This window comes from Falco rusticolus, chromosome 5 (genome assembly GCF_015220075.1).
Source record: "Falco rusticolus isolate bFalRus1 chromosome 5, bFalRus1.pri, whole genome shotgun sequence".
Taxonomy (NCBI): domain Eukaryota; kingdom Metazoa; phylum Chordata; class Aves; order Falconiformes; family Falconidae; genus Falco; species Falco rusticolus.
The window spans coordinates 28,516,930-28,538,775 of NC_051191.1; the positions used below are offsets into that span (position 1 = coordinate 28,516,930).

The 21,846-nt window shown below is 43.4% G+C and overlaps 1 protein-coding gene across 1 annotated transcript; it reads left to right on the plus strand.

Annotated features, from left to right (window-relative positions):
• The first annotated feature begins 13,571 nt into the window (after nt 1–13,571).
• On the plus strand, nt 13,572–21,065 carry LOC119148314 (sushi, von Willebrand factor type A, EGF and pentraxin domain-containing protein 1-like). The gene is made up of 7 exons (XM_037388298.1): nt 13,572–13,683; nt 16,021–16,206; nt 16,407–16,550; nt 16,855–17,082; nt 19,038–19,079; nt 20,072–20,119; nt 21,022–21,065. Exons 1-7 carry the CDS (start codon nt 13,572–13,574, stop codon nt 21,063–21,065), a joined length of 804 nt encoding a protein of 267 aa, XP_037244195.1.
• Nucleotides 21,066–21,846: the final 781 nt, after the last annotated feature.

A 21,846-nucleotide genomic window follows, 5' to 3' on the forward strand; every position in this document is an offset into this window, starting at 1 on the left:
AGGTTAACTGTACTGCGAAGGTGGGTGATATGGTGAATATAGACCATAAGCCACCAAATCCCACAACAGCAGAACTTGGAGACATTCAGTAGAACATCAGTTTAAAACAGATAAAAGGAGTCCTTTATTTGCAGGACGGGTCCTTTAGCTTGCTGCCAGAGGAGGCTGTGGAGGCCAGGAGCACTGGCAGGTTGTCATGGCTTAACCCCAGCCAGCAGCTCAGCCCCATGCAGCGGCTCACTCACTGCCCCGCAGAGGAATGCAGGAGAGAATTGGAAGCGTAAAAGTGAGAAAACTTGTGGGTTGAGATAAAAAACGTCTAATAATTGAAAGATAATCATAATTGTAATAATGTAATGGAAAGGAAAATAACAAAGAGAGAGAAATAAAACCCAAGAAAGACAAGTGATGCAAATGAAAACCATTGCTCACCACCAACCAACCGATGCCCAGGCAGGCCCCAGGCAGCGGCCCCCTGCCAACCTCCCCCCTAGTTCATATGCTGAGCATGACACCATATGGTATGGAATGTCTCTCTGGTCGGTGGGGGTCGGCTGTCCCAGCTGTGTCCCCTCCCAACTGCTTGTGCCCCCCAGCTTGCTTACTGGTGGGTTGGGGTGAGGGACAGAAAAGGCCTCAACTTCGTGTCAGCACTGTTCAGCAATAACAAAAACATCCCTGTATTCACTGTTTCCAGCACAAATCGAAAAGACAGCCTCATACCAGCTGCTACAAAGTCAATTATGCCAGCCAAAACCAGCACACAGGTTCAAATGGGAATGACACCACTGATGGACAGCAGGTCCATAAATAGGGCCAAAAGGCATGGGCAGAAAAGCAGCATTTCATGCAAAAACCATGGACACCTGGAGAAATGAGGGGCTTGGAAGCAGCCTAGGTCAAGTGCCCTCCTAGACTAGCATCTCCTGCTGCTGTTGCTGCAGGTAAAAGGCTTGGCTTGAGGCACCATTGGCCTGATCCAGCAAGGCTGTTCTCATGCTTCTTTTACTGATTTGTATAAACCTTCAGGTTTAAGAGGTTGCTCTTACTGGCCAGTGAGGGTGGCTCTTTTTTGTGTTTTTCTCTTTCACACAGAAAGATCTTTAGGATCCCTGCATTGCACTGAGGTCTTCATACTAGTCTGTTCTTTCATACACATCTCAGAGCTGTTTTTCCAACAGAGAGTTTGATTCAAAGCACTTTGTGTTTCAGAAAACCCCGGAATTTCCTTTGTCTCTGTGGATGTGAACTAAAGGCCCATATTCTTAATTTGATAGAAGTGAGCCTTAGCGTAACAAATATTCATGGAGAAAGCTATGGTGAGAAGTATGATAAACACAGAAGAATGAGAGCTGTAGAATCTTGCTCTCCACTTCAGGCTGGAGGATGAAACCCTTCTGGTACCTGCTGAGGAGTAGGAACCTTTCAATGCACACATCCCCTCCAATTTTTGAGATGGTAAAGCACACAGAGTGATTTGTTTGACGGATTTAGCCCAACACTGAATACTGGACCCTCGAGGTCCTTTGCAGTTTTATGGTCCTCACATATTTATCACAGAACTTTGCATCCGTGAAAGGAATAGTTAATAAGAGTATAATGAACTACGTTCAGGGTGTTTGACAGGGAAGACTGTTCTCAGTCAGTAAATAAGCAATTTAAATACTCTTTTCAAATTCAGTACAGTTTTGCAGGGTGGTTTTGTCTCATTCAGCTGCAGCTGTCTGAAAGACTTGTGTTTGGTTTAAACTAGTTATGCTGGTTTAACAGTTGTCTGCAGATGGAAGGGAGGGAGAGAAGCTCAGATGGGTGATTCATCCAGTAGAGGTAGATGTCCAGAAGAGGAGGTGAATCACTCTCTAGATGCACTTGTTGACTTTTTCCATTGACTCAAGGGGGAACTTTGACAACTATGTTGACCATGCAACTCTCGTGACTTGAACCTAAATCCTTGTTGACCTTGTAAATATGCTCCACTTAAGATGCAAAGTTTGTGTGCCTCATGTCAGCTCTGTCTCACTTTTATAGGAAATAAAAAGCAGTTCAAAACAGTTCGACTGTTCTAAATAATGAGGTTGGGTGAAAAATTTCTAATGATCATTTCTAGTATATGGTATAACTGGGACTTCCTCACACCTCTGCTTTGCAGCGGAGCTGGGTGCTGCTGTGGAAGATGGGAAGGGCTCTTGTGCATGGCATCTTTAATATCTTTTCTTGGAAATACTAAACATAGTCCTCTAGGTAGTCTGTAAACAAAGCCAAGGGTGGCCTATTTAAGTGCAAAACCTAGCTATTTGAGCTTCAGCTGTTCACAGAGTAGTAATATATCCCATGCTTAAGGTAAAATTCTCAATACAGTTCCTCCCAAGTTAAAAAAAATAAAGTGAGTTTACAACCACCATTACCATAATTTCAAGGATGTATAAGCAATTTACTGATTAACAGAGTTTAGTTAGCTATTAGAGCCACCCACACATGCTCCTGGCAAAGTCCATATGAAGCATTACTCCCCTGAATAGAGGGCTCATGTAAGTGTGATTCAGAACAGGATAACTGAATTAAAGGAAGACAACAAAGCTTGCTTATTTTAGTGAGTTATGTGGATATTTATCATTGCTTTGAACTGGGAAGGGCTGCAACAAGATCCTAGTGTTGTCCTTTTTTAAAGCTGGCTGATTTTTCCTTGAAACATCATTGGATTTATAAAATAATCAATGCCCAACTGAAAATTCAATACCCGTTGGTTTTATTTGAGATGTTGATGTAAAGGGGACATGTCTCCTAAGTCTCAGGAGATCTCGATACACACCTCTATGAATGCCTGTTTTCTCCCCAGCTTCTGAATGATCCTGGTTTCTGTTCATCAGATAAAACTGCACCCGATACACTGGAGAATCTGCCTACAGCCTCTGCTACCTCCAGACCTCCAGACCAAATGAGTTTGTGCACTAAGAGTTTTAAAAGCACTTGCAGAATTTTGAAAAGCCCTTGCTAAATCTAGACCTAAAGAAGGCTGGAGCTGTGTCTGTGTTTTACTCCCTGGCAACTCCATTTCTGCATCTTTCTTGGTCACGTGGCATGGTATAAAAATAATCTTCATAATCTTGTCTGTGGTGACCTGGGCCATGTGACAGGCCTTTCCCTCCCAGCTCTCTGCTGAAAGAGAAGACTACTCTGAGCAGCAAAATCTGGCGATCAGTGGAAGAAAGTCAACAAGCAACAGAGGCACCAGCACCTGCTTCTCCCCCTACACCTTCCTGGATGTTCAAGCTGCTCCTGTTTCCCTCCATCACTCTCCAGGTTCCCACCAAGTTTTCACAGTGCTTCCCCTCCTTTATTGCCACACACCTCTGTTGATAACATCTGATGTTAATAATCTAAATTATAATGCTAGTTATGTTGTCGTCCCGTCCCGTCCCGTCCCGTCCCGCCCCCCCCCCCCCCCAATCCCCTAGTTTTATTTTTACTTTTTGTTTTTTATTTTATTTTTACCTCTAGATCACTTTCACCCTTGCTGGGTCCCTCCAGTCGCCACCCCACTCTGCTTTGGGGCAGTTCCTTGCAAGAAGCGGCACTGGTTTTTCCTGGAATCGTTCCACCAGCTGACCTGTTTCACAAAGCTGACCTAACTAATTGCTCTCGCCAGCAGTAACGGTTTTTATTCTGACCTTTAAAAGGCCTAAATGCCGAGTTACGAGTCTTTCTCCTGCAAACTGTGCTTGTAGCAATTAGCCACCTGGGGTCACCGTTCCTTCCCGTACAACTGACTGCACATAGCGTGTTCTTGCTAGGATAAGAACTCACCGTTTCTAGTAAAATCTTCGTGGCTATTATCCACCTACGCTGAGATCTGCTGCTTGAAAGCAAATGGCTGCGTGCAAGAGGGAGTGGATCTCAGCTCATCTGCCGAAAAAAGACCTTTTGCAACAAAAGGAAAAATTCAGCTTGTTGAGAAGCTGCGCTTGTGGTCCAAGCTGCTGCCCCCTGCTCAGCCTGCAATCCTTGATTAACTGGCAGAATTTTGTACACCTGAGAGAGGCAGACTGAGCTGAAGGACTGCAGAAAAGGTGCCCTCTCTCTGTCTCCGTAATGCAAATAGCTATGAAATTAAATAGTTTGACCAGGCAAGAAAACAGAAGGTGATGGTGGGGTGTAAATCCCCGCACCCTCAAAGAACAGACCCCATGCTTAGTAGGGGAAGGACAAATTGTGATAAAAAGACTGGGATTTCTTTCTGGGAAATCTAGCAAATATGGTTTACCAACTCAGATGGCTGCGGTTCTGCATATGCAGTTGCATATCTCCAGGTATTGTGGACAAAAGGTGAAGAACTGGGTCTAAGATTTTCGGGCAGATGTTTCAAGAACAAATCCCTCAAAATCCTTCAGTGGGCTTTGGCATGAGCGTTTCCTATTATGCTATTAAATATGGGAGATTATTTGGTACTAAAGCAAAGGCAGTAAATATCTGTGGAGCACAGAGCAGCCCTGGGTAAGCAAAGCATTTCACCTGCAGCAGTTGCTCCAGAAGTCTTACTTGTTCTCTATGCCCTGTTGCATTTGGGTTTGGGCAGTAACCTCCTGGCCAAAGCCTTGTTGCCAACAGACCCCCCAGGAGGAGTTGTCACCTGCATCAGTGAAGCTGCACAAAAGCTTTCAGAAAAAGGGCAAAAGGAGACTTATCAGGAGAGAGCAAGCAGGCACTGTAGCATCTCTTGTCTGCTGCATCTTTTCACATGCTGGGGCGAAGGTGCACCTTTGTGCAGCCTCCCATAGATAATGGCATCACGCGCCCCCAGAAAAGGTCTGTTTTAGGTCTCACTCAAAAGAAGCTCCCTTGTGTCAGCTGTCTTTCACAGGACTATCTCCCTTAAGGGTGTGAGGACAGAAGAGTCTCTACTAACACAGCATCCTCTGCATCTGTGCCTGTGACTGATGGATGCAGCTGTAGTGGCATTTAAAAATGTATCACATCTATTTCTTAGCATGCCTGTTTGGAAGATTTTATTCCTTAGAGAGAAGTAAATGTCCAGCGTGTAATTGATTTGATTATATATATATATATGATTGTAAATAGAATAGACCGAATACCACATATAGTTTAAATCTGGTTTTCCACAATCTATCCCAACTAATTCTCTAGGTACTAACAGATAATAATTTCTGTGGAAGTGGCTCAAGAAAACTACATAAAGTGTGATACTTCCTTCATCATTTCCAGTTTACCACTGACATTTGGAAGAACAAATTTCACTGAGGCATGGAAAACCAGACAACTTCGGAACAAGAGAAACCCTTTCCCAGCCTGCCAGCCTCATCCTTATAGATTCTATTTGATCAAACCATCCATCCTTCAGAAGCTCAGCTTTCACACAGTGAAACTGCAGACATGCATACATCAAGAAACGAACGGAGTGTGGCTTTATCATCCTTAGCAGACGACCCCCCAAAAGCCAAACTGATACCCCACGGGACCTTCTCTTTGTAGGCAGAGCCCACAGATAGTGCCTAAGGTCCACTGTCATACACAAGACAACTATGCTACAGTGATGGTCCCTCTTAAGTACCTGCCTGGACACAAATTCAGGGTTAAGTGGCTGCACAAACCTACCAGAATCTTTCCCCCTTCTACTGACCTCAGCTGTAGTGGAACAGCTCTGGAGTCAGTAGCTCTGATGTGTCAAACCACTTCCTACACACGATGGCAGACTCCATCACGCTGAGCATTAAGTTTGATTTCCTGGATAAAAGCTACTAATACCTGAAGAGAGAGCAGCTTTTATTCTGTCTTGCAGAGCCAGCCAGTGAAACAATGATTTGCTGACCGAAGAGCAAAGACCTCACCGCGCACGCAGGGCGATGCTCCCCACCAGCCTAGCCAGGCAGTAGGTGACTCCTTGGCTTGATTGGCACCAGCTCATCAGTTCTGAGAAGCTTCACCATCCTGTGTTACGGAGAAAAGATGTGAACAAGTCCCATGGAGCTCAAGTACCTTTTGATGTGGCTCTTTTTAGGATCCGCCAAGGGGAACAAACCAGGTAAAAGACTACTTCTGCCTTTTGGGTAGGGAAAATATGATTTGCTTTTTTGTGGTGGCTGCTGGAGGATGTTTGCAACATCCTGACTCCTTTCAGGTAAGGAAAGATGTTAAGAGCTTAAGGAATTTATTATTCTAAGGAAATGAGAGAAATGGGTTTTGTGCCCACAAACCATCAACTGCAAGCAATCCAGCGCACTACAGGATATTTTTTGTCTGAGTAATGTATGTATCCTCCAACCCATCATTGGAATGGTGGGCAGATCAAAGCAGCCTTGTGCACTTTAGGTAGCTCTTTGAATTTGTTTTTTTTCCATTTTGCCCGTAACTTAAGGAAATATAAAAATAGACACTGAAATGTCAGTACCTCTGTAGGTAAAATTGATGGCAATGCTATTAGTTCGGAGTTGCCATCCAGGTTTGCTATGAGTATGTAGATACCAAGTATTCTTTCAGCCACGCCTCCCATCCAGTAGTGCCTACAAACCATGAACAGAGGCAGCTAATTCATTCAGCATAATTTTACACATTCATAAATTGTGATACTGCTTATATTGGGCTTAGTTATTGTGACAAGTGTGTGCATTCAGAAATGGTCTGGTGATATACTAGTGTATTTGAATTTAAACTGCTTTGTTTAAAGGGGGAAAAAATAATCTTACATTCTCAGTGGTCCATTAAATGTGGTATTTCCTTCCTTCTGTATCTGATGAGGATGTCCAGATTGAGAGGTATGAACAGATACAGCCTAAGGCAGGTTCTCAGATACACTGGTACTGTAACTGCTGACGGATCGTCTCTAGTAGGGTGGTGAATTTTACTAGGGGCTGGGCATCTCAAGGGAAGATTGCGTAGCTTATGATTTATTAATGCAGGAAGGACCTTCAAAATATTTAACCCCCAGGTGATTTTATTCTCCTTAAAATATTTTGCCAGTAAACGCTGTATCTTTTCCTTCACTGGGTGTTTTCATTGCCAAGTGAAGTGCCAGTGCCCGCGGCAAGTGTTTCAGTGCTGCGTGCAAGAGCATCGCTGCGAGACATTCAGCCAACGATATGTAAATAGGATCAGTTCTGGGATGAGTCAGGTCCCTATATCATGCTTTCTGTATTACTGTGGTGGGACACATTGTGAGATTTCTTGCTGGCAAGCCTCATTTATCAGAAATCTTTCTGGTTTTTGGAAAAAATTGAGGGGTGTTAGAGCAGTTGCATTTTATGCTATTTGATGTGATTTAATTCTCTGGTGAATGAATAAATGCATTGCATTCTTCACTGTATCGCTAAGCTCATCTCTCCTCAGCTTCTTGTATTTATTTTCAGTGTCTCTCCCAATGTTTAAACATAGTATCTTTTTTTTTTTTTTTTTTTTTTTTTCATTTCTCCCTGCAAATAATACGCTAAGGTAGAAATACCACCTTTTACCATTCAGGGTCTTTCATTGTAGAAATGCCTGAAGTACTGTGGCTGTAAGACCTACCGTTTTTAACTCATTAGAGGGATCAACAGAGAGACCTGGGAACAGACATAAGCCAAGAAAAGGGAAAGAGGCTAGGTCAAACTAGTGAAAAATCAGCTATGACTCAGTATACACAGTGCTCTTCATATTATCTTGTCTCAGTCTTTTCAGCTTGTCCCAGCACTGCAAGTTCAGTTCTGTAAATAGATCCTGCTGTAGATGTTGTTTGCAAGAAGGTTTCTGGCAAAATGTGCTATCAGGAGTAGATATAATTAGGGGAAAAAGAAAATAAAACCCCTTTGTTTTACAGAACAGTTTCACTGATAGATCTGATGTGTTCTGAAAGGGCAAAGTCCTCTGATATGTATCTGCGAAAACTACGGCATGGGATGATCGTTCATTTAGTAATAATAAAACTACACCTTAGTGCTAAAGAGGATAAGAGAAATGCTGATTTTCTTGTGAAAAGCATCACATTTATCTCATTTACTCTGCACAGCAGCAGTGCCTAGAAGCTGCATGGATGAGGCTGGAAGTATGCTAGGTGAGCGTCAAACACAAGATAAAAGCTGTTCTGTGCTCCTGTGACCTTTCCATCTTGCTATTCATCTTACAGGAGTACATTGAATAGATTTGCAAGTTAAACCTGGAAAGGATTAAAACTCACAAAAGAAAGAATTTTATTCAATTGAATTTCATTCACACAAGATGGGTACCAGATCTCAGTCATTTAAATGAGAGGAATTTCTTTCCCATTATACTTGCATATTAGTGCTTGCTCGCATGGATTTGAAACGCAATGCAGAATAAATTAAGGTTGTCAAACACATACAAGTAATTCTTGTAAGGTCAACCAGAGAGCAAATACCTTTATAAACCTTCCAGTTACAGTGGCCCTCAGCAGTGAAGTGTCCAATACATGGCTACAATTAAAATAAAAATGTTTAAAAAATTGTTAAAAAATTGTGATCCTGCTGAGAAAAAGCAGATGTTATGGACAGAGATCCTGCAGTATCTGCTTCTGCCTTCAGAGGGAGAAAGCTTCTCCCCATCTCATCAGAGATAAGATGTTATGTCCTTCTATTTTATCACAGCAAAAAATCCACTCTTTAGCTACTGCTAGAAAGCCGCTACCTTTGACCTCACTCTGTTGCCTTCAGAGTGTTGCAATTTCGGTCTCCCTGCTTTCTTCCTCGATGTTTAGCTTTGTCTCTCTTGTTTTTTCTATTGCATTAATTGTATCTTCAAAGCCCGGGTTTTGGATGTTTTCTACCCATGGTTTCCACCTCCTGACCCTGGTCCTGAATCATTCAACCACCTGGCTTACTGACTCTTTGCTTCGTCTCCTCCAATGCTTCTCCAAAACACATTTCCAAAGTCCACCTTTACTTTCTTCACTTGACTCCCTGTTCCTCAGCCCTGCCAGGGTAGCAGCACTCTCATCTGCTGCTTTTTCTTTATGTTCTCCATTTGTAAAGTGTGAGCCCTCAGATGAAGAATATAGAGCCCTCTTTATTTAGAAAAATGTTTAATGCTTTACAGAAAATAACATCAACATTAACCAATAATTTCCATCCCACTCCTGAGAGCTCCAGCAAAAAGATCAATGACACTGCTAAGGCCACAAGTCAAACGAGATGAGTCCTAACGCCACATCTGAAATCAGAAGACCCTCATCAGACCTTTTTTCACTGTTACCCAAGACTGGGACACATGCTTGTCAGCCAGTTCAATTATTTTCAGAGAGGTTATTCTCTTGTGCCCTTCCAACCCAACAAAAAGCAAGGCTTCCAGCCAAAGAGAAGAATCTGAATTTCTGCTGCTGTTTTAAAAGTTGGTTTTCTTTCTCAGTAATGTGTTTTTCCCTTTAGATGAAAATACAGAAGAGGCGGGTGTTACTGAACTCACAGATTAAAATGCAGCCAAACCTATTCAAAACCCAAATGCCACACGCCAAAACAAGGCTTTCACATCTGGTATTTTCAAAACCAGACTCTATGTTCTGCTACCATAACATGTGCAGTGGTTGCCTTTAAAGAGTGTGAGCTCTGTGGCTTTACCACAGGTCCAAGAAGGTTGTAAACACCCAGAAACAAAAGAATAAAAAAAAAAGTTCTCCATTCTCCACTTCATGTATTTTCTATGTGGTGCACCGTGCTTACACTAGTTTTCCTCTCTCTCCCTGCCTTAGGAAACATTCTCCTTCTTTCCTAAAGTTCCCTCTTCCACATTTGCAGTCCAAGTCCCCTGCCCAGCCTCCCTGCCAGGGCAGGCATGAGATTCATCTTTCTTAACTTCAGAACTCTGCACCATCTTCTCCATCAAGCTGGACATGTGGACCCCCTTCACAGCCAGGAGAGAGAACATAGTGCTTTCAGGGCACAGTTCACCTCCAGGTTGCAGATAAGGGTGCAGAGTCATGTCCTGTAAATGTCTTTCTAGTGACTACGCAGGGAATTGAAATGTCTGCATTTTGTTGACTGGGTGGCACTCAGTCCATGCCTTAAAACAGGAGTCATATGGTGCTGAAGGGGGATAATTGTGTTTAGGAAGAGGGGAGGCAGACATCAAATCAAGAAACAACTGGGTCAGCAGAAAACACAACATCTTCAGGCTGCTTTCCTGGGAGCTCACAGCAAAGTGAGCTTTAACATGGTTTCCATGCATTAGCTAAACCATACAATTATTAATGTGAGCATGTAAGAGCGTTCGTCCACCACTGTAGCTGATAAAAAGAGAGAAGCACCTTTAAGCATTGCTTTGGAGAACTTAAGTTAGGCATCTGCTGTCCTCTAGAGAGGTCTGCTCATCTCTGCTTTTTACAGAAGGAACTGAGAAGGCTAAATTATGCTGAGCATGAGAAAGCTTAGTCCACTGTCAAACCAACTCTAGCTTTGCTGTATATGGAAGTTTTTTTTTTTTTTTTGCACTACATTCCACTGACTAGGTCAATGGCAAACCGCAGGTTAGCAGATTAAGCCAACAGATAAGAGAAGTGCATGTCTCCCAAACCTAATGTTCTATGGTCCTACAGAGTTAATGGACAGCTCCTGATGGTTCATATTCTTTTACACTGTCTTGCCAACAGAGGCATCTTCTAGTACAGCAAACTCAGCAGGTGTTGAACTGCCTTAGAATCAGACATGCCTCTTCTCCACTGCTAGGAGTAATAAAACCCATGTCCTGCCCCATAAGGCTGATCTCCATTCCTGTTTGCATTAAATCATGTGCCTGGCAATTTATCTGCATTGTATTTCTGTCACTTACATTGCAGACTCATTGCTATTCTTGTGACTTTGTAAGATAATCTCTGTGTAGTCTACAGTATAGCTAATCAAAATCTCACAGGCAAATTACCATAAACTTCAGGTCTGCACCCCAGCCCCACAGCTGGGATCTATTGCCAGCTTACAAATCCACAAAGACAATAAATGACATTAATCAGAAGTGAAAGAAGCAGGCAGAGCTGTAGCTAGCTTCTTAATGGACCCTCTGGGAATAAGTTTTGAAGTTAGAAAAATTCATTACCATTTCATTCCAGTTGCCAGTACCAGTTCCTTCTTTTCACCCGTAACAGTTTCATCTTCCAAAGACATGCGCTATGTAGAGAGCACATAGTTTCAGACAGCATATGAACGCCCAGGGCTGAATTAGCTTTTCAGGCACATCTGGGGAAATGCCTTCATTTGGGCACGGTTTGATTTCTTGGTACCTCTGGGAAGAGACTCTCTTCATCTCTGAACTGGGCAAGTATATGAAGTGCCTGGTTTCTTCCACTGCTTCTACCGAGATCTTCAGAACAGCCAGTTTCCTACAAATCCCACCTTACTGCTTTTGTATTTAGGGGAAAACTGTCCTATTTTTGCACCTTGATGTTTTAACTTGACACCAGAATAATATCAGTGCTGGTGACACACAGCTGCATGACAGAGGAAATTCTGAGTTTAGGTTATCATGGCATGACTCACTGTCTGTGTCTATCTAATACCGAAAACACTTATCATGAATTTTCCCCATTCACTTCTTCTGGATAAAATATATTGTTCTGATGCCTTGTCTAACACTGTTCTGCTAACTCAGGCATGGAAGAGAAGTAGGCAGGAGAGCTTCATAAATCCTAATATTGCTAGCAGGTCTACTCTGAGCGGCGTTGTGTTAACTCACTGACTGTATTTGAGTGGGAAACCCCAGGGAAGAAACGCAAGCACTGAAAGAACTGATAGTGATTTAGCCAGCAGGTTTCTTTGCCCTGAGCCTGCATGATGATGCTAGATGCTGAGGGCAGCCAAAAGCTAGATGCTGAGGGTAGCCAAAGACAGTTCAGCTTTATTTAGCACACAGCAATGAACTTGCAAAAGACAGGGCATGGCAGGGTATTGTGCCTGGCACCAGCCTCCAATAACTCCTGTGTGATACCTGACAGCTTATGTGGAGGTTCCAGATGCCTTAAGATGCCTCTGATGGCCTCAGGCACTGTTGCTTAAGCAGGAATAGCAGAATCCCCCTATCTGGTGGCTTAGATGACAAGGTTTGCAGGTCTCAGAAAGGTTATCAAACTTAATTTTGGGAGCACACCAGAGGATGCAGTAACTACTTTTTAATTTTTATGTTTCATGGATGTCTATCATCTAAATTCACTAGTCTCCTAATCCCAAGAGCATGTCTCCATCCACTATACGGTAAGACTTGAAACCAGTTCCAAAATTTCCAGAAATACTGTAGACATCAAAGAGTCACTAATATGGGGAGAAATGTGGACTCCCAGCTGCCTTAGGCAAGTGATGTGGTTTAGCAATTCTGCAATTGATAGCAGTGCTAAATCTCATGAATGTAATTACACCAGCCTCTCTGTTCAGCCCATTTCAATACATTGTGTTAGTACCTCTGAGTGCATAGAAATGGAGTCACAGGGCACTTTTTTGGTGTAGGAGATAAGAATGGTAGGTGAGGGCTGATGAAGCTGGTGAATGAAGGAAAGGGAGGACAGAGGACATTGGGACTGAAAGGGAAGGAAATAGGGACACAGAGCACCTTGTCATGGGGGTAGAGAATTGGAGGATGGGGGTGGGGAAATGAGGAGGCAAACAAAACCCCAAGAAATGCGAAGATGATGTGAGGGCAGTCTTTTAAACCAATGCTAGCAGGAGTGGAGCCCTGGAGCAACTGTAGAAGGATACAGAATCCAGTGGAAATCTGGGCTATGCAAAACTGGGTCATTAGAGGCTATGAGGCAGGTTACACCTAGGTGTACTGACCTTTTGTAAGATTTACATTTTCATATCACAAGGGCTCAAAGGAATTGACAGACTAATTCCCAATCAGGTGCAAAACAGCAAAAAAAGCAAAGTTAATCTTCCCTAAAAATGTAAAAAAGTCAGAAACCTAGTCAAGGAGTAAATCTGCACTGCCATTCCATAGTTCCCTCGTTTCTTCCCATCCCTTGTTTTTTCTATCCCCTACATGGCAGGGATGTTGTTTTTTTAAGGGAAAACCATGCAGTTCGCTTGGGCACAAAGTTCCAGGGATAAGCAAGAGGTCATTCTGTGCAGGCACTATGGTCCAGACCTCACCAGGTCTGCCTGCCCTCTGCACAGTCTCCCCACACTATGCCAGGAGGTCCAGTGCCATGAAACACCCCTGCACACCTATACGCCACCACCTACGGCCTCTGCAGCTTTGGGGGATACTTATTTTTCCCTGATGGGAGTTTGAATACAGCGTTTAGCTTGAACCTGTGATGCTGCTAAATATCAAAGCACGGGGAGCTCCTCTGGGTCAAACTACAGCTTTCATTCTCAGACCAACTTCGCTGAGCGTGTAGTCATTATCAAGAGTTATTATCACATCTACTGCCACAATGCCTGGAGTCCTGGCTGATGGACTTGCTTGCATAAGCGTGGTACAAATAGCTGACCAACACAGGAAGTTTAGGATCCAAATGTAAGACAAGAAAGTACAGAAGTAATGCTGATCAGCATGTTGCGTGCCTGCCTGTTCTTGAAAGATGAGTAAAAGGCCACTTAAAGAAAAGCACCTCTGAAAATAGATAAGATACTTAAAGACAATCAAGAGGAATGATGACAACAGGTATCTTGAAATGTCCATATTCATGCACGGCTCCTCCTCCCAGTGTGAGGACTGGTATAGCAATAAATCCAAAAGCTGATGACTTTGATATCAAACACGGTGGTGAGGAGGTCTAGCAGGAGAAAAGAAGCCAATGTTTTGAATGGTTATGATGGTTGATAGGGAGAACATTCTTGAAAATGGGAGCAAAATATTGGATGTGACAGTGAAGCAGTTAGAAGTCAACAGAGGGAAGCAAACAGAAGATCACTGTGAGACCTAGGAAATTCATCTTTCCAAGTGCTTTCTGGATCAGAGTCTGGAATATGGGTGTAAAGGCCAAAGAAGTAGATACCGCAGTGGTTTAGATGTGAGAAGACAAGGGTGTGAGTGATGTGGATGTAATGAAAAGGCTGGGTGCTCGGAGTGTTGTGTGAGATCCAGCTGCAACGTGGGTGAGTTGATCCAAGAGCACCGGCCTGATGCGTATTGCTTTGCCATCACCCGAGCGCACCATTTTTGTGTAATCCTTATCTGACACGTGCAAGTACAGAGCTCTAACTTTGATCATCGATTAAAACAACAGTTGCCCTATATGATGAGTAGGCTAAATACTGTGGGTTTTCTTAAGAAGAGACTAAAGAGTTGTAGGTTTGAGTGCCTCGTGCTGAGATTCAGATCTACAGTCTGCTTCAAAGAGGCTTTTGAAGTCTTGAGGGAAACATGCTTTTAGCTTTCAGGGAAAGTGAGAGTACGTGATCTCAACTTACTGCTAATCTGATAACTCTTTAATTTTAATCACCCTGACAGTCTGTGGTAAACCATGTGGTTAACTATTTCGGGTACAGTCACTTCTCTTGAAGCCACAGTCTGATGTCGTTTACAAGGTGAATCCTCTGATAACACAAAGATACACGGGGGTTAAAACAGCCTTCACACAGCTTCGATGTTAAGCCACTCAGAATACTTTTCATTGTTGCCTTCTTCAAACTTTGTGACTTTTACTAAGCAGCAAGGTAATTAAAAGTTAAAAAGGGCAGAAAATATCAAAGTGAGAAAATGACAGGTGGCTCTGAAAGAAAAGGGCATTGCGGGACTGGGTCTGGGAGTCGCCGATTGTGTTGCTGTCGGCAAGACATGGCTTTGTTTCAAGAAGGCACGTTGGGAGTCAAGGGCAGGTGCCAAATGATCAAGTCTCAGGGATTCAAGGCCCTTTTGCAGTCATTCTTGCTGGTTGCTAAGGCTGCGTTAATTATGGCTGCAGAAAATGTGTAGACGTGATGACTAGGAAATTTTGCTCCTAATAGCTGTTACTATTATGCATAAGCATAAAGGGCCAAAGATCATGCACCCAAAGATCCCGAATGCCAGCCCTGATGCAACCAGCTTGTTTGATCCTTTAATTTCTTAGCCTTTAGGCCTTAAAGATTCATTAAATAGTGCCTTTATCAACTTTCGGGTCTCCAGCTCAGCTTCAGTGGGCTTTTCAAGTGCACTGAAATGACCTAACTTAATTCATTCCAACTGATTGAGAAGTATATTTAGATGTGATTTGCTGATGACACAGTACTTCACGTCCTTGTTTTGGGGCAAGTTATATTTAGGTTTGCAAACTTATTTCACAGTGAGCTGCTCCTTGGTGTGCTCAGGCAGAACTAAAAGTCTACTCCCCTTTCCAGTGTTTGCTTATTGCAACTTTTAATGACTTCGTTTTGCTTATTATGCCTCACTGCATAGATTCAGGGCTGCACGCTCTGCTGCAGGCAGCAGCTCTACAATATGATGGCATACAGCTTCATTAAGAAAAAGTTGGTAGCGTTTCATGTTGCCCATCTGCTGGGTGCAGAAAGAAAGGGCTCAACAGCTTGCTTCAGGCAGGGGGGGCAAGGGAGGCAGATAGGTCTGGTGCGTCCTGCCACCGCCCCCAGCTGCTGCAGAACATCCTTGTTCCAGCATCCATTCTCCTCCAGAAGAAACACAAGCAAATAAAATCAGCACGCACACACACACACTTAAAAAAATCTAGACAAATACAGGCTTTATGTCACTTGGTGGAGACACTCCCAAGGGATTTTTCTGCATCCTGAACAAATCTATACTTATAAAATCAATGGCGACAGCTGACTCCAATGTGAAGGTGGCTTTGGATGGTGGGACGGTTCTAATATTAAAATAAAAAATGTTCACTTAAAATAACTAATAGTTTCACCAGACACTCGGAGCCTCTCCTTGGCTTAGAGACAATCAAAGAAACACAGCTTTGCTACCCTCCTGTTCCCTTCATGACACCCAGTTTCATCTCTCAGCTGTAATTTAGCCCTGTGGCTGGGAGCAGAATTATGCTTAATTCACTGCCCTCTGGGCATGATCTGTTACTGATAAGACAGAAAGATGTGGGAAGTCCTCAGTGAATAAGGTAGATGCACAGGCTGCCCTGATTCTCAGGCGTTCTGTTTGCAGAAAAGTGCCCAGCTCTTCCAAGGACCGAATTTGCTGATGTCACTGCCGACATGTATCCAGTGGGGACCAAACTGTATTATGAATGTGACAGCGGCTATGCAAGAAGAAGTGGCCAGTACATGGGAATTCGGTGTCAGAGTATAGGTCAGGTTGCTTCTTGGGTCTACAAGGAATTTGAATGTATTGGTAAGTGATTATTGTCCTTTTCTACACTTCTAGAGGTGTTTTTCCAATGAGTTAGTCAGTGTAAGACACATCTGGGCATTGCTCTAACAAATGATCTTTTGTGCTTATCTTTGCAAATTAGAACTTGGAACAATTCTACCTTGTCTTTAAAAGTTTGGGTGCTCTGGCTTTGTTCTGCTATTCATCCTGCTGTAATTCAGCAAATATAACTTTTCCCACAGACGAGAAAATTTTGTTGTCAACGGCTCCCATGATGGAGTTAGATTTTACACAGAAGCCAGAAAGCAAAACACAGACCCCTGCACCCCAGAAGCAAGAAAACTTTTCTAAGTTTGACCAGAAAGGTAAGTAAGAGCCCATTCATTACTGTAACACTTTCTCTGCTGATTTTCATGGAAGCAGTGTAAGACTGATGAGTAATTTTTGATTATTTTGACAGACCAAAAGAAACAATTGCTATCATATCTTGGCTAAACAAGCGGTGTGGTGTAAGCGAACGAGTATTTTATATCCCAACAAAGAATTAGGAAGGCTTGGTATATCCTGCTTGTCTGTACTTTGAACCAATACAAATCATGTTGTTTCAAGAACAAAAGCAGAAGGTAAAATCTACCTGCTTTAACCATGTGCTGCCTTGTGATCCCACAGATTTTTGTGGTCCTCCCAAGACTGTTCCACATGCCTCTATAAGCCTGAACAAACAGTATTATGTGGGACAAGTATTAAATATCAAATGCCAGAGCGGTTATGATAAGCGACCCCCCACCTCTGGCACCTGCACGTGCAAGAAGGTGAATGGCAAAATCAGCTGGACCTGCCTTGACATACGATGCACCAACGACAGCAGTGAGTGGCTGCCACAGACTGTTGAGCCAGGTATGATGGTTGCTTTAGCATCACATTGGTGTCATGACCTGACAGGGTCCAGACCCCCCAGCTCAGCACATCAGTCCTAGGGAACAACCTGCTTGGGGTTGGGGGTGGAGAGATCAGGGACCTCAGGTATCTGACACCAATGGAGATGTGATTTCTGACTGATGGAGTTGAAACCTCGGGGGAGGATGTATCCTACTTTGTAGATAGCTGTATCCTACTTTGTCTTGGGTGTCTTTTCAGACTAACTGCAAAATTCTGAGAATGTGTGACAGATAGAGCCACACTGTCATATACTAGGAAGAAAACAGTAGAACAAGCATTTCTCTTTCTCCTTCCTCCTGGCAGTTACAGGTCATCTGTTGTCACTTCACAGTAAGGTACTCCAAAAGGTATATCTAAGCATTTCTCATGATTGCTCAGGGGTTTAGGATCCAGAGTTTATCTAGTCCATAGCTAAACCCGAGCAATGTCTCTCGGTTCTTAATTTAACATGCAGGATGCTGTTAGAAGATGGCAAGAAGCCCACTAATATTGGACCCAGATTCAGCAGGATGTGCCCCATTGTGGTCTGGCATCTTGAGTTTCACTGTGCAGGGAGCTAGCAGGGCTCCCAAGTGAGGCTGCAGAACCTCTGAACCTTGCTTTCATGCCTTTAGATGTGTTAAAGGAAAAAAAAACCCCAAACCACCAAAAAAGGCACTTTATGACCCCTACTCCATTCCACCTAAATTATCTACCTTTTCTGATGGCACCTCTCCTAAATCTACAGTGCAGGAGTTCAATATGCAGGGAGAAAACAAAGCCCCTTTTCAAAGGGTCTGTGATAGCACTGAGGGTCTGGAGCTCTCTCTGGGTGTCAGGCAGAGTTATTGATGGTGGAAGGCTGCAGCTGTCCACCACCTCCACAGTCCTCAGGCTTTCCTTACCCTTCCAACCTCCTCTGAGATAGGGGAGTGCACTGGTCTGAATTTTAAAGAGGTGGAAGCTAATGCAAGGTCAACACAAGAGGATTTTTCCTACCAACAGAGAGTGGAAATAACTGGTTTTCACCAGTACTTGGGCCTTTAAGGGGAAATTAATCTTGCAGAACGGTAGGTGCCTGCTGCATAGATACCCACACCTGAGCTGGACTGCCTTTATAACCAACAGGGGGGAACAGGTGTTGATGGTGCTGTGTTAGCTGCCCTATTTCAGGTCTATTTTAGGGTGAGATGATTTGCACCTTTTAAAGGCTTGTTTCTCCCCAGTGATGATAGCAGAGCCCATATGGCTATCTCAGAGGCTGCATCTGTGTAACTGTAAGGGCTGTTTCTGAAGTCTGTGCAGGCTTTTCCTGCTCGCTCCTGAGCCCTGGATGTGGAGATAAAGAAAAGGCTTTGCCCATTGCCTGGGTGCCGGGCTGCAGGGTGATTCTGCCTGAAAATGTGGTGAGGCAGCAACTGGCACTAAATCTGGCTCCCTGAGCTCACCTGCACATCAGTTCTGTGCTCACCCGTCTGCAACAAGGGGCTGGCCAAAGCCCCCCCAGCTTAAACCCTGAGCTGGGAAGAAGAGACCTCCTCAGGTGAGCAGGGGGGAGTAAACAGCTCGGTGGGGTGTGACCTGGCTGCCAAGGTGCTTTGCTGCACGTAGGCACGTTCCAGGGCAGAACCTGGGTGGATGAGCGGTTGGGTATAACCAGCACTGGTGTACGCAATGGGGGATCTCACCTGGGGTCCGGGCCTTCATACATTGCATGTAACGGTAGGTGAGATGAATGCCAGCCCTTTGTGACCCATGCCAGGCCATGTGGTAGGGCAGGATGGTTTGGGCTGGTCCTTTTGCCTGCAGAGCAACCTCTCAGGTGACACTTGGCCATCATTGCCTCTGTTGCTGCTCTGACTGTAAGAAAGAATCACCTTACTCACTGGACACGCTTTCAGCATTAACTCAGGACTTTCTCCCCTTCTTCATAGATCTGTCTGTTTCCCTGTGGTTCCTCGTTCAGAGTGTTTCGGGTACAGCAGTCACAATTTGTTGTTTGTTTTTTCCTCCTCCTTCATGGCAGTCTTTTTTTTTTTTTCTTTTTTTTTTTTCTTTTTCTTTTTCTCCACACACCCCCCCCCCCCCCCCCTTGATCATTCCACTTGGTACTATCATGGTGAAGGAACTTCTTGCTGTGATGGAAATAACCCATCAACGCACCAGTCCTAGAAAATGATACAACCTGTTGAATAGTCAGAGATTACAAATACTTGGAATTTTAAAATTAGGATTACGAAAAACATGAGACTGGATGATGAAACAGGCTATCATGGCCTTTAATTCAACAGAAAATAATTCCAGTTTCCTGCAAAAGTACACTTAAACCTGAGCAAAGTCAGGTCTTTGTAACTAGTACACCAGCTATTTCTCTTTGTTATGATGTGATGTCTCTAATGGGGCTGGATAAAGAATATCCTTCCCTTTCTCAATTGTCCCCCCAGCATCCAGCACAAAAAGATTTATCAAGACACCATTCTTACAGGACCTTTTGTTAAACACCTGTCCATATCTCACACTGGCTCAAATTCGGAGCTTCCTTCTCAGGATAAGGGAGAAATTCAATGAATTTCTTGCACCAGGGAAGCTTTGGCTTACATTTCTGGGGGAAAAGAGGTCCTGTTTGAAGCCATGTTTCCAAATCCTAGCTTGGCACCTTGAAAGTCATCCATCCCAATCTCATATGAAATAAATGTCTTAGCTGGATTCCATTCCCCGGAAGATGCAGCTCACTTCATGCCCACCATTAACAGATATCAGATCAGCACGTATGTTGATATCCAGGAAACGAACATGGCAATTACTGAGTCTCCTGTGCAGAGGGATAGCTGTCAGACTCTACCCTCATCATTGCTTCAATGCTGGAACAAGCTGGCTCTTCACCTAACTCTGTCCTCATCTCTGCTTTGATGCTTTTCACCACATAAGCAAATCAATACAAAAATCAAGAGTTTCTCTCTCTTCATAGGTTCGGCTCATCCATCCTTTTCCTCATCTTTGATACTGCCAGTGACAGGTATGCCATTTTGTTAGTTGGGTTCAGACTTCACTCCATCCCCCAGAGCAGCTGCTTTGCCTTTCAATTTGCTGTTCTACCAAACAGCAAATCTTCTGTGTTGTAAGAGTTAATAAATATACTGCAAAACACATCTGGTTTTTGTATGTGCACGTATTGGGTGAGAAGTCGGTGAAGAAAGTGTAAACCAGAGACTGTTTAAGCACTTAAATTTTTTTATAAAGAAGTTTTCAAAGCTACATAAGGGAAGTAAAAGAAAACAGATCAACTGCAAGTCTGGTTTTTAAATGAAGCAATTTTCAGACTCTTTCCCTGAGATTTTCTGTGAATTCAGTGAATAACTTCAACTGGAAAAAACAGGGAAAAATGTAAATATTTAAATTATATGTTTCTTTCACATTTTCAAAGGATTAAAAAAAGATGGCCAAATAAAATATTTCCTCACAGCAAAACTGATGCATTTAGATCAGTCTGAAGATATTTTCTTCTCCCCTTTGGCCATTCAGCCATTAGCTGCTAACATAGAATTTGTCTCTTACTGTGCCTGTGCTCAAGGTATGTACAGGGGCTTTTGATTCCAGCTGGAGTCTGCTGACAACTGTAGCGCACCGTTATAATAAGGAGGAATAATGGAGTGAGATAAAGGAAGGGAACAAAAGGTATTGTAAACTATGCTGTGGTTATTTGGCTGTGGTCGATCTTTAGTTGCCCGGGTCTCCTCTGGCTGGGTCCTGTTTGCCCCAGGGAGCAAAGCAATAGGGCAACATGGAAGAACTCTTGCCTCTGGGCATAGGGGTAAGATAAGACCCTATCCCAGGTCTTGCCTGTTTCTCCCAGTTGGAGTAATTGCAATAATTAAGATAACACCAGGTGCTAACCGTGTTGATTTTCTGTTTTAACAGCTATCTTTTTTGCTCTGCTTATCATTCCTGCTGTCTTTGTGTGACTCACCAAGCAAAGAATATGGTAAGTGGGACGGAACCAGGAAAATGTGACATCTAAAAAAAAAATCCCTAGCAGTGAAGAGCTATCAACCAGATCAGCCATCTCACTACTGCACTGCTTAAGTTTCTGAATACCTTATCCGGTATTAAATAAATGACCGTGGATTTTGGGTTGTCTGGTTCAGCTGGCAGAAGAAAAAGAAGAATCAGAGCTTTTGAAATCAAAAAGCATGCTTTGCCCCAGCCATTGTGCAACTGAGAACACCAGTTCAAATAATGGGTGGAAAATGAATCCTGTGGGGAAATTAAGGTTAATTATGCAAATATGTTGGTTTCAGATAGATTACACAATCAGTCTTTTTCTCTCTGGCTAACCTGTGGGAAGTCTGGTGGAGCATCTGCCACCATGACCACGTAACTCTTCCTTCATCCCCCTGATTTCTCAGTCGTGTCATGACAACTTTGTACTTCAGAATTATTTTAGTCTGTCCTCCTCGCTGTTTCTATTACTACACTGAATTGCACCAAGGCTATTCGTGTTCACAGACTCCCCAGCCTGGTTAATCCAGGGTGTCCCTGTCTGATATTTGGGAGTTCTCCTTTTCTCCTCTTTCTTTGCTAATCCTCATACCCATTCCTCTTTGTGTTCCTTACCAACTACTGATGGGCTCTGCTTCTCTGCTAAATGGAATTTTTCTCAAAAAGGAGGAGGGGAGGACCTTGTGAAACCACATCAGCAGTGTTTTTGCCAGTTCACAAATAGGATAAAGCCATAGAAGTTGA

Excerpts from the sequence above, each read along its gene's own strand:
- LOC119148314 (XM_037388298.1), top strand. The coding sequence starts at position 13,572 with ATGACAACAGGTATCTTGAAATGTCCATATTCATGCACGGCTCCTCCT. Across the intron at positions 13,684-16,020 it reads CTTTGATATCAAACACGGTG|AAAAGTGCCCAGCTCTTCCA; the intron begins GTGAGGAGGTCT and ends TTCTGTTTGCAG. Across the intron at positions 20,120-21,021 it reads TTTGATACTGCCAGTGACAG|CTATCTTTTTTGCTCTGCTT; the intron begins GTATGCCATTTT and ends CTGTTTTAACAG.